This window comes from Archocentrus centrarchus, chromosome 14 (genome assembly GCF_007364275.1).
Source record: "Archocentrus centrarchus isolate MPI-CPG fArcCen1 chromosome 14, fArcCen1, whole genome shotgun sequence".
NCBI classification, from domain to species: domain Eukaryota; kingdom Metazoa; phylum Chordata; class Actinopteri; order Cichliformes; family Cichlidae; genus Archocentrus; species Archocentrus centrarchus.
Window position 1 is genome coordinate 23714370 of NC_044359.1, and position 11786 is coordinate 23726155.

At 38.8% G+C, this 11786-nt stretch overlaps 2 protein-coding genes across 2 annotated transcripts; both read right to left on the reverse strand.

The window, feature by feature from the left end:
* Positions 1–1326: 1326 nt before the first annotated feature.
* Positions 1327–3338, reverse strand: timm10b (translocase of inner mitochondrial membrane 10 homolog B (yeast)). Its single transcript, XM_030746758.1, has 3 exons — positions 3065–3338; positions 2883–2978; positions 1327–2271 (listed from the first exon to the last, which is right to left on the reverse strand). Exons 1-3 carry the CDS (start codon positions 3089–3091, stop codon positions 1720–1722), a joined length of 675 nt encoding a protein of 224 aa, XP_030602618.1. The 5' UTR covers positions 3092–3338; the 3' UTR covers positions 1327–1719.
* A 3904-nt stretch (positions 3339–7242) lies between these two features.
* LOC115792587 (uncharacterized) lies at positions 7243–11087 on the reverse strand. The gene is made up of 6 exons (XM_030747177.1): positions 11024–11087; positions 10084–10185; positions 9915–9957; positions 9573–9703; positions 9177–9235; positions 7243–7950 (listed from the first exon to the last, which is right to left on the reverse strand). The coding sequence occupies exons 1-6, from the start codon at positions 11025–11027 to the stop codon at positions 7462–7464; spliced, it is 828 nt and encodes a 275-aa protein (XP_030603037.1). The 5' UTR covers positions 11028–11087; the 3' UTR covers positions 7243–7461.
* Between the last annotated feature and the right edge of the window lie 699 nt (positions 11088–11786).

Consider the following 11786-nt stretch of genomic DNA (forward strand, 5'->3'; position numbering starts at 1 on the left):
TTTGCACAGTGCTGTAGGTAAAGGCTTTCTGTGCTGCATTTAATGTGTATAACCCTCATTACTCACTCGGCCTCTAAGTTATTAGTGCCAACTAATTATTAGAAAGCATTTTAACGTGCCACAATATAATTACATATGTATGCAAATTAAAACTATTATGTTTCATTATTTTGATAAATTTGGTTGTTCTTACATAGACATTTTTGTTGCCAATTTATAACTAGAAACAACAAAAAGCAAGACTTGTGTTCCTCAGTGACTTCACGAAAAACACTGCAGGATGTTGTTAAATGTGTTTTTAGGAAAAATAATACCATATGGCAACGCAAAATCACCTCATCTGTTTTGGTTTTGACAAGGAATGAAAATTGTGATTGGCTCCAAATCTGCAGCGTCAGGGCGGCAAAATGTTGTTGCAAAACCATTTTCTCCAAACAGCATCCATAATTTGAGCTTAATGTCTTCGTTCACATCCATAAGAATACAAACTTCTGCGATTCTTAACTGTCACAGCTGCTGGGCTGTTTACTGCAACTTTTCTACTAGATTAAAGAGTATGCAACACTGATTGTGCAAACACAGGAAATGATCGGGGGGGGGGGGGGGGCTGAGATGATGATATGTGACAAAGGTCACGAACTGCCTTCGGAGCCACAACACCCAGAGCACGTGGCCCACCCACGGCTGTGTTCAGACACCTGAACAGGATGGAGGCAGGATGGCCTTTAATGTTTTCAAACCATAAACGTAACGTTCAGTCACTGGTGTATTTTTATGAAGGTAATATAATTTTTTTCAGTGAAGATCATCTTATCCACTCTCTACTGTGTCAATTCACAAAACATCTGTCAGGACTAAGCACTTCTGGGTCAACATCAGACTGGCTATGAAAAACCCATGCGTCAATATATATATGATTAGGTATCCACACCCCGGCACTGCAGACTGGTGTGGATACCTAATCTGTGGAGCTTTGATTGAAAACCATGCATTGTATGTTTATACACCACTACCGCATTTAGTCATTAGTGATTATTAAACTCTGGCTCTTTCTCCTCCCCTCACTGTTCACAGCAGATGACTGCCCCTCCCTGAGCCTGGTTCTGCTGGAGGTTTCTTCCTGTTAAAAAGAAGTTTTTCCTTCCCACTGTCACCAAGTGATTGCTCATTGAGGGTTGTGTGATTGTTGGAGTTTTTTCTAATAATGTAAGGTCTTTACCTTACAATCTGAAGTGCCTTGAGGTGGCTGTTTTTGTGAATTAATGCTATATAAATAAAAGTGAATTGCAGGTACACATGGACACAAACACACAAACAGCTGTTTTCCCCCTTATGTTAGCAGACAGCATAACATTTTACAGGGCAGCCTTTTAATGTTCACATTTTTACTACATTTTTTTTTTCCCACTACTGTGTCAGAAGTTATAAAATTGCTACACAATTGAAATTTATGAGTGACATTCCTCCTCATGCCCTTTGACCAAAAATAATTCATGACATTCCTGATCGATGACAAGGTCCCAAAGCTGAAATGTGTCATGATCGATGATTGATTTGGGATTAATTTCCTGCTGAGTCAAAAAAAAAAGAATAAAGAATAAAATCAGAGAAAAGCAGCAAATGCTGACATTTGGTAGACTTTAGTCAAAAATGGTTACGTAACATACTCTATGTCACAGTGTGAAAATCTGAACTAAGATTGTCCCACACTGGCCGTCGTTACTGGCCTGACAGAGGGGGAACCTCTGGGGGGCTCTTTTTTCCTGATAGGCTCTCTGACTTAGGTGCTACTGTTAAGACAGATGCATCTTCTGAAAAGGATGCAGATTTAGATGGTGAAAACAGTGCTGCAGAGCTCTCACAATCAATCTGGCCACCAGCTGTTGGAGGCTGAGGAAATCCTGCTGTATATGAAGGTCCAATGCCAGCTTTATCAAGCACTGAAGGATTTAGTGTTTCATTTGTGGGAGTGTGTGGTGTGGTAGCTGATAATTTGAGTTCTGAGGCTGCTGTGGCTTTGGATACAGAAGCATTAAGCTCAGCTGGAAGTGGAGATGAGGTGCTGGGAGCTTGAAGTGCTGATGAAGCCGCTGCCACTTCCGTCCCAGCAGCTCCAGATGCTTCTGCTGCCATCTTGGCATTCTCAGCAGCTTTGCTCTCCAGCTCCTCCATCCGTCGCTGGACCATCCGAGGCATCAGCTGCACATAGGTCCCCATTAGGCGGTGGTTAGAACGAATGAGCTTCCCTGCGCAGCTCTCTACACAGCGCTCCTGGAAGAGCAAAAAGCAATCAGAGGTATTAGTATATGTCCAGGAGTATGCAGCAATGTTTTCCACATACGGTCTTAGGCTTCAGCGAAAATACTCGAGCTACAAGATAAAACTGGCTGCTCCATTACAGCTGTAGTTTTACAAAGCAGGGCTATAGTCCTGCCCTCTCTGTCACTTTTGTAATGATGCGTTAAAGCAATGTGACCAGGATGAACAGGATTAGAAAGAGGGACAGCTCAGGTTGAGCACTTTGGAGGCAAAGTTAGAGAGGCAAGGATGAGATGGTTTGGACATGTGCAGAGGAGGGATAGTGGATACTGGAGAAAGGATGTTGAAGATGGAGCTGCCAGGGAGGAAGAAAAGAGGAAGAGCTCAGAGGAGGTTCGTGGATGTAGTGAAGGAGGACATGCAGATGGTTGGTGTGACAAAGGAGGACGCAGGGGATAGGGTGAGATGATTAGATGATCTGCTGTGGCGACCCCTAAAGGGAGCGGCCGGAAAAAGAAAACTTAAAGAAAACGTGATCAGACAGAGAACCCTGCAAAACAACCACAATCAGCACTACCTACACCTGTAGCCGACACAGTAATTGTGATCTTCTCCTTCCCTACCTCGTCCATCGTAAGGTGTCTGTAGTTGAAGTTGCTGGTGCATCGCTGGAAGCAGATTTCAGTCATGCGGTTGTAAACCAGAAGGAAGTCTCGAAGCTGCCAAACATATATTCAAAGTCATCATCCAGCTGTGTTGTTATTTTTTGCTATCGCACACAACGCAGTGACTTAAGGTGACTTACATTTCTCAGCTGTTGGTCAGGATCCATGGTGAACCCGTCGAAACGTGTCTACTTCTAAGCTAATGCTAGGAAGAGATCAGCTCCGCTACTGAACAAATTATCCCACTTTTTGGGCGTCTAGGGTGAGTGAAGGTACACCTCTACGATATATAGTTTGCATGTGAACTTTAACGATTCACTAATTGCTGCTAAAATAAGGACATTCAAGTAATTCGTTACAATTGCATGACATTCACATGAGCGCCGCCATGTTTGTTACGAAGATCGTCTCTACCGGAGAAGAGGCGTCACTGCGAGGTCTGCGGGAAACAAACAAACAAAAAAAAAAGTTTCCATTTCCGGCTCGTATCCCAGCTGCCAGCTGCTGGCCGAGAGGCAGGGTACATCCTGTACAGGTCGCCAGCCTGCATGTACAATAATAAATTCACCTTCCCTGCCTATTTACTAATGTTTTATTGCTAATATAATACCTTTGCGTTGCTATATGAGAGGCTAATGACCTGCCTTTATGGTTTGTTCAAGTTGGTGCAGGTGGACTGGTTTTATTTATTGCTGCTATTTTTACAAAATAAGAGAAAAAGTTGTTTTAGTTGCATGCTTCTTGTCACAGTTTAAGAAAAACAGCCAAGAAGCTAGTTTGTCTCTACAGGCAGTCCATCCTTGACCAATGTGTCCCTTCACTGCCTCAGTACAGAACAAACCATTTTCCTTCAGGATTTTTTAGTGTATAAAATGGTCCAAAGGCACTCATTACTTACAAATACTGACCCCACAATTTGTTTCTTTCCTTTAAGGCCTCCAGTTCTTACTCATGTATGCAGCTGTACCTCCTGGTAAGTACTTTATATACTGAGAGATATACCCACAATTCATAACAATGATAAGAAAATTATACCATAATCTGTGTAATATGAAGTTGAAGTACTATATTCTGAGTTATATTTTTTGTTATTTAGGATTTGGTCAAAAAAGGCTTGTGTTCTTTATTTGAAAATAATAGTCTTGAGCTCCTCATGTAACCAAATATGCCAGTGTGAGTAGCAAAATTATTATTAAAGATTTGAAATAAAATCTTTAATAATAATTTCTTCATAAACTTCATAAACACAAACTTTGCCCAGGTAATTTCACAAGGAGGGGGAACAGATCAGAAAACCCACATACAGCTAGGTCCACAAGTTTCTAGCCTCTGTCCCTCACCACATGTGGGTTTTAAGTCAAACAATCAACATGTGATTAAAGTGCAGACTTTCAGCTTCAATGCAAGTGGTTTAACAAAAGTATTACATTACCTCTTTGGGACATTGTTATACATAACCCCCATTTTCAGAGGCGACTGGTACCTGAACAAACTAACATCATTTTAAAAATAAGGAGTGTTCTAATACTTAAATGGCAGTCAGAGATTGCCCGAAGTCTAGAAACCAAAGGATATGCTGCGTCTTCACCCTGCCCAGCCTTTACTGCAGCCTCATTCAGTTGCTGCTTGTTTGCGTGTGACAGATGATGTGATGATTCTTTGAATCAGCTGTTTCTCTCCTTCTCCATACATTTCTCATCCTATAATTTTAGTACAAATGAATCTTTATTTCATCTGTTTTTTTTTTTTCAGAACTGTGCAGGACATTTTTAGATCTCTTCTGACAAAGTCTAATCAGGTCTTTCTGTTCTTGTATGTAACCAGTGGTTTGCACCTCTTTATTTTTATTCATGAAGGCTTCCCTCAGTTGTAGACTTTGACAATGACATGCTTACCGCTTCGCGAGTGGTCTTGACTTGGTTAGATGTTGTGAAGTATTTCTCGTAACCGTGGAAGTAACTGTGTGATCATCCACTGTAGTTGTCTCCTGTGGTCTTTCAGGCCTTTTGGTGTTGGTGAGCTGGAAAGTGCATTCCTTCTTTTTTAAAATGTAGCAGATTGCTGATTGGACCTTATTTTAAGAGTTCCAGTGAACAGCTACTAAATGCAAGTTCAACACTTGGAATAAACTCCAGATTTTTTAGTTAACAGGACTCACCTGGCCATGCTTGTCAGTCAATGGTCAATTGGTTACTTTTGAGACTCTGAAAATGGCTGTTAATGCAATAAATCTGATTGTTTGATTAATAATCCACCGTGGTGCTGTACAGAGGCAAAACTACAAAAATGTCACACTTGCAGTAATACTTATTGGAAAGACACCATAGGAGTTAAGGCACGAGTTATAAGTCGCAATTCAGTTGCAGTTTAACCCAGTTTATATTTCTCTCACACACACACACACACATACACATGCATGAAACAAATAAGCAACTTAAAAATAACAGCTGTTCCGGTTACTGCAGGCCACACATGGCATCATATGCAAACTATATTCTGACAACAGCGATTTAAAGAAACCACAAGCCCGGCTGCAAGCTGAAAGAGAGTTGCAGCGATGCTTTTTCATGGCAGGCCTTAAGATCAGAGCAACCACAAAATTTGCACCATGAGGGGGGAGACCAATGTCCTATTTTTGTTATAAAAGAATTATAGATCTACATCAGTAGTTGATGTAATTTTCTTTTCCACATGCTCTCTTCTCACAGCCACATTTTATGCATTTTGACCTGGTAGTTTTTGGCAGAACCTTGCTGACAGACTGAAAATGCTTCCCCGCCTTGTCAGAGAAACATTCTTAATACTTGATCAAAGTTAAGTTAGCAGGGTCCTCAAAATGACTGTTTGAATGCGTCATACCCGCGGACTGCAAAACCGTTCAATGAGTTGAGATCATCGTTTTAAACAAGGACCATCTTCATTTATCTAGTTGAATGATGTCCTGCATTGTCAACCAACCCTCTAATACCATACTGTAACAGAGGCAGAAAACTGGAGCACTGTTCAGCACTTAATGGCTTTGCTGTGTACATTAAAAAATTCTATCTGTGCACTATTCAGGCCCTTTAAAAAAACGAATGCCTCGTTTCTGCTAGTACCTATTTGGCTCGACTCTACTCAGTTTTGGTTGTTTTCCGTTACAGGAGCAGAGTATAACACGGTTTCATTTGCTTTTGCTTCTCATCGTGCCATATTAGATTACAGAAGACATTAAAAGCTCTATCTCAATTATACAATTGAGATAGCTCTAAAAAGCTAAAAAAAAAAAAAAGTGTCGCATTTATTTATAGAGCGACTTGGGAAATGCCAATTCAGCTCAGTAGTCTACAGTACAAGACTGATAGAAATGGTGGTAGACATGTGAGAAAATTACTCTGATATTTCTTTACAAATTCTAAATCACTGCCAATTACAACTTTAATGTGGCTGTACTGGTCTTTATAGGGGTGTGTCTTTATAATTTTGAAAACATCCTTGAAAAATGACTGATTTATGTCCTAATACATGACAGTTACAAAGAGTGCCTGATATTTGCGCAGGCCTTTTTTTTGTGTGTGTGTGTGTATGTGTGTGAGACTTCCCCACAAGTCTGCAAGAGTTGCATCCAAATTGCTTTAGGTCAAAATTTAATCCATACAGGGGAAGTAGGCCATGGTCAGCTATTGAAAAACTGTCACCAAAGAGTGGGCTGCAGGCCTCTGACTGCTGAGTTCACTCCATAGTTCTACTCCCCCAGCAGAGACCAGGGCAGTAAATTATCCTGCCAAGGGATTACAGAGAGGGAAATGATCATTTAAGCAGATGGCGCATTAGCTCATATGTGTAATAGATTATTAAAGTGATGACCGTTATCATAACTCTGACGTGCAAAATCCTCCATGGCTGACATTTACAACTAAACAATGTGCCCACAGGGAAAACAAAATGTCATTACTTCTGCTCCACTTAAAGCGTCCCCTCTTTTGTTTTTTTACTTTTTTGCTTTTTAAATGTTATCTTCATATTAATGTGATCTTCAGCCTCAACATGATTGAGAGGTGGTTTCACATGTGCTGAGGCATGTAGAGTTTTTTTTTTTTTTTTTAACAAAATATTCCCTCTCAGCATTTAGCCAACGCCCACATCACGGAAAAGAAATGTAAGATGTGGCGATGTATGATGATGAGACATCAAAACAGTGAGAGTTCTTCCATGTCCTGTGATGATTTGGTGTTTTTCTCATCTTTTGCAATAAGCTGAAAATTTCCACCTTGACTTCTAAATGTCACACAAAGAGTTTCCTTTTCACTTTATTTACATTTATTACATCCTCTGCACGAAAAGGTACACTTTTGTTCCTCTGTTGCTCAATGAGGAGAGCTCATCTTGTCTGCATCAGAGAGGAAATTGCACAACTCTGCAAGCAGTTTGAATATTGACAATAACGTAGTTTCATTTTCCAGCTGTAGTAATAGACAGTAGTTTTTAAAAAAATATTTTTTCAGGTGGCCTAGATTTCAGTTCAAAACAGTTTGAGATAGGAAAATGTGACATTTGCCTAACCGTGCTGGTGACCATCCTGGCTAAAGTTGCTAACAAAAGGATCCGTGCAGCTCTGAATGGTTTCTACCTCTGAAAGCTCTGCACATACATTTCCATTGCCACACTGTTGCTCATCATTTATTTCTTCACTCTGCTGATTTCCGTCATGCTCACACCTGCGTATACTACTCCAACCAGCGTTCTCCCTTTCCAGGGTCAGACTTTTCTCTCTTTCCATTTCCTCCGTCTGTTGGGCTATTTGTTGACTGTTCAGGTAGATGCTGCTGTGTGACACCATGGTGCTGGTGTCTCTGGAAGGAAGATGAGCATCCATGTCTGCATCCACCTCCAAAAATGTATTCAGAGGAGGTGTGTGGTGGACTGACAGCTGCTCTGGGAACTTGTTTCGTCCCTGCGACTGGCCTTCCTGGTGGCGATGCTTCTTCCTCCGTTTCTTTGCTGTCTTCAGATCCAGTGAGGCATAATTCAGGTCAGCCTGGGAAGGCTGGTTTCAGACAACACAGATTAAAAATAGATTAGTAAAATTGATTTCAGGTTTTGCTACGGTCTGCACTAGTTTCTGCATCTTAGGGAGTGACTCCTGTGCATGTTCTCGTGTATTTGAGTTTGTCGAGTTTATTTTTAGAAGGCTTTTGGGCTTAATTGTGTTCATCAGTTCACAGTTTAATTGACCACAATGAGTCTCTGGTGTCAGTTGCCTTCCGTTTTGAAAGCAGTTCTGTCAGCATAGGTTCAGCTAAGTTGTAAGTGTATTTTTGCACAAAGCACACACCTTAATATTATGTGCGTGTATATATATATATATATATGATGCAAAACAATCCAAATAAACAATGTAATTCAACGTAGTGTGTATTTTGGGCCAAAATTATAAGTGCAAATCACGTGCATTGAGAGAAAAAAAAAATCAAACACCAGTAAAATTAAATTGCACCGCAGCACACTGAAGGAAGGCAGTTAATCATCTGTTATTTTCATTTACAATTTTGGCTTTCCGCCGTTATGGAAATAAGAAAAGATAAAAATCATTATTGTGCTGCTCTTTTTTCACAATATTGCTCTTGTTTCATCTTTTGTTATCATTTTAGCACACCTCTTCAGAGCAATGCGCTTTTGATCCTCCCTTACAAGCTCAAACTCTGCACCAGCCTGCAGCACGTTTAGCTCCAACCAAGATGATGAATGTTGAGTGCATTTGGCTGAATTCAACAAACGCAAGCGTTCAGCAAATGAGCAATTTAAAATTCAGCGAGTAATCGTGTTAAAAAGTAGTGATTTCGATACTTTTGCCATAATCGTGTTGCCCCGACACAGAAGTGTGATGTGTCATCCTTGCTATTAGTCCACACGCTAATTTTACATGACCAATATATTTTACAGTTTACATGATCAGCATATACAGTAATCAATGAAGCAAGTGTAAGAATTACAGAAGAACAATATCAACAAGTTATATAATGTTTACAATGTTTAATGTGTGTTAATGTGTGTGAAATACATGAACACACAACCATCCAAAAAAACCCCATGTGAATTATGCTATTAGAAATTCTGTGATTAGACAATCAGTTCAATTCACTTTAATTAATTCACGACAGGCATTTCAGGACATTTTAAATAATAAAGTTCTTACAATATCATTAAAAAGAAATATGTACATCTATTTAAATAAACTTGCTGGTATGTAATAAGTTTACGAACAGCGCTTACCTTCTTACAGTCTCTTGTGCGTTGCGTGGTCATCATCTCATAGCAGTCCTCTGCAGAACCTGAAGGAAATCATTTGCCCTTTTAAACACTCTTCTTTTGACTAAACACAACCAATGAGACAGCTAAAAATACAAATCCATAATTAGCGGATGGTAGCAAATCAGCACAGGTTAAATGCGCTTTAAATTAATCCGTGAAGTGTTAGTGTTTATTAATACAGGTTTTGCGTGTTTTCTTGGCCACAGGTATATTGTATATATCGACAAACCACGCACAGCTAATAACATTTTGTCTGTTCATTAAGCTATTCAGTATACAAGAGTGTCTAAACGCTAAAACATGCACTGATTTTTTTCTTGTTTTTTTCGAAACGAGTCAGAAAGCAGACATATTCACCTCTTCTGTCTGTGCTGATGTTGCCATAGATTGGATTTTCCTGTTGCTCATGATGATTGTGATTGTGGGGATTTTCCCTGTGATCTTCATGATTAAGGTCATGAAAATAATGCCCTTCATTGTGTGACAGGCTTCAAAATATGAAAAAAAAAGAAAGTTGTGCAGTTTATTTAAACAGTGTGCTGTTAGTTGTCTATCGCAATTTTAGCAAAAAATAAAAATGAAACTACTCCAGTAACTATGATTATTACATACAATCAATTATGTAGTGGACTAAATAATACATAGCTGACAAACACACATTTAAACCTAATTTTAAAAAAAATACACTGAAAAACATACGTTTCTCCTTCAGATGTGTGTGGGTAGCAGGACCCCTCTGCATCTGTGTGAACAAAATATTTTTCAAAATTTTAGAAGGCAAAGAGTAGTTTAAACTGAACTGTGATTACATTTTAAAACTCCAAATAATTTGCCCAAACCATTTACAGTGCATACAGTATAACCATACCTCTGCACAAAGCAGCTCGTCGTTTGATGCAAAAGATGATATTGAGGCATATAGAGATCAACAACGCCACAGACAACGGCACCACAGCTGTTACATTACAATCTAAAAGACAAAAAAATGACCATTAACACTTAAAAATGTGAAAAGTTAAGAATTTTTAAGACAGTGAACATATTTTAGACAGATATTTATTTGCTATTTCTATCCCTAATATTGCAACCCTTATCCTTTGCATGGCAGTAACAAAGAGAAAAAAATACTACCATGTTTGTGCTGTGACAAACAGACAAAATGCTTTATCATTGTTGGACAATTCCAATCACTGATGGTTAACATGAGAATTTGGAAGAACACCAATGAAGTCGCAGCCATCGAAGGCTGTTATGGCTGCTTTACAGTTATTAGCATATAATCTGTCATGTGCTACGACAAGGGGAATGTCTCAGGTTCGTTTTTCAAAAGTAACCTTTCCCTTTCAGCCTCTTTCCCAACTAAACAACACAAACAACTTTGACATAAATTGTATTCTTCAAACATGGAATACTAAACTACAACAGACAGAGAAATATGCGATTACATACGGAAAAGTTATGGTTGCTAACTCAGATCTACCCTCCAGCGTTTACTTAAATTTTTTTGTTCTGCCATATTTGTGACACACATTTCAAACAGTCTTTTTTCTAGTTGTGTTGTAAAACGCAACATTATGCAGAATCATACTTAATGATACACAAAATATGTGAGATATGAATAAGGTTGAAATGTGATTTGGATCTCTCTCTCTCTCTCTCATATATATATATATATATATATATATATATATATATATATATATGAGAGAGAGAGAGAGAGAGAGAGAGAGAGAGAGAGAGAGATAATGATATATAGCTATAACACTTAAACATAATTTAAGAATTTCTAATTAATGTTCAGATCTTACCCATATTCCAGCCGTCTTGAATCAAACGTGTTCTCTGTCTGACGTGTTCTCAGGTTACAGAGCATCACGTTGTTTAATCAGTGAGATGTGCTACACTGTAGTCTATTTTTACCCTCCCTCTTTTACCTCGTTGTTATCACAGCACTTTGAAAACTGAATGTTCTTCAGTTACAAACAGGAAGCAAAGTAACCTCATTCTGAGGCACGCAGTCTCAACACTACAATGGGATACAGAATAATAACAGCTAGATTGCTGTATTATTATATAGACATAAAAACAGTTTAGAAATTAGTAGCAAATTCAATATTGTTTTAAAGAATTTTTCCACAGCTATAAACAAATAAACCAAAAAAGAATTCAGCTTAAAAATGCAGAAAATTTCACCCACATTGTTCTGGTCTTAACCTTAGAACTAAATGTTAATCTTAAATACTAAAATAAAAAAAAAAATACTGAGTCTACAAATATGAGAGTCACAAAGGGGCCTTGAACAATAAGATAACACATTTAGATCTGTTTGGTATATCATATAATACAGTTTCATGTATTTCATTGCCCATGTGCGAGGGACTTTGGAGCTACGTATATATCAAGAATTTATACCTTGCATAGACGTAGCACTCTGTGGTTTGGCTGTTGTGGTTGGAAAATCAGAAGAAAAACTACAGTTGTGAAAGGCTTCTCACAACAGTTAGATCCGTGCATATGTGTGTCTTCAGAGCGTAGATAAATGCAAATGTTGATGGGCAAATAAATATAAGC

Bases quoted from the DNA above. Each gene is read 5' to 3' on its own strand.
- timm10b (XM_030746758.1), bottom strand. From the start codon at position 3,091: ATGGATCCTGACCAACAGCTGAGAAAT. The intron at 2,979-3,064 runs GTAAGTCACCTT...TATGTTTGGCAG, and splicing joins CTGACCAACAGCTGAGAAAT to CTTCGAGACTTCCTTCTGGT. The intron at 2,272-2,882 runs GTAGGGAAGGAG...TTGCTCTTCCAG, and splicing joins GACACCTTACGATGGACGAG to GAGCGCTGTGTAGAGAGCTG.
- LOC115792587 (XM_030747177.1), bottom strand. The intron at 9,704-9,914 runs GTATGTTTTTCA...CATATTTTGAAG, and splicing joins CACACATCTGAAGGAGAAAC to CCTGTCACACAATGAAGGGC. The intron at 9,236-9,572 runs GTGAATATGTCT...GATTTCCTTCAG, and splicing joins CATCAGCACAGACAGAAGAG to GTTCTGCAGAGGACTGCTAT.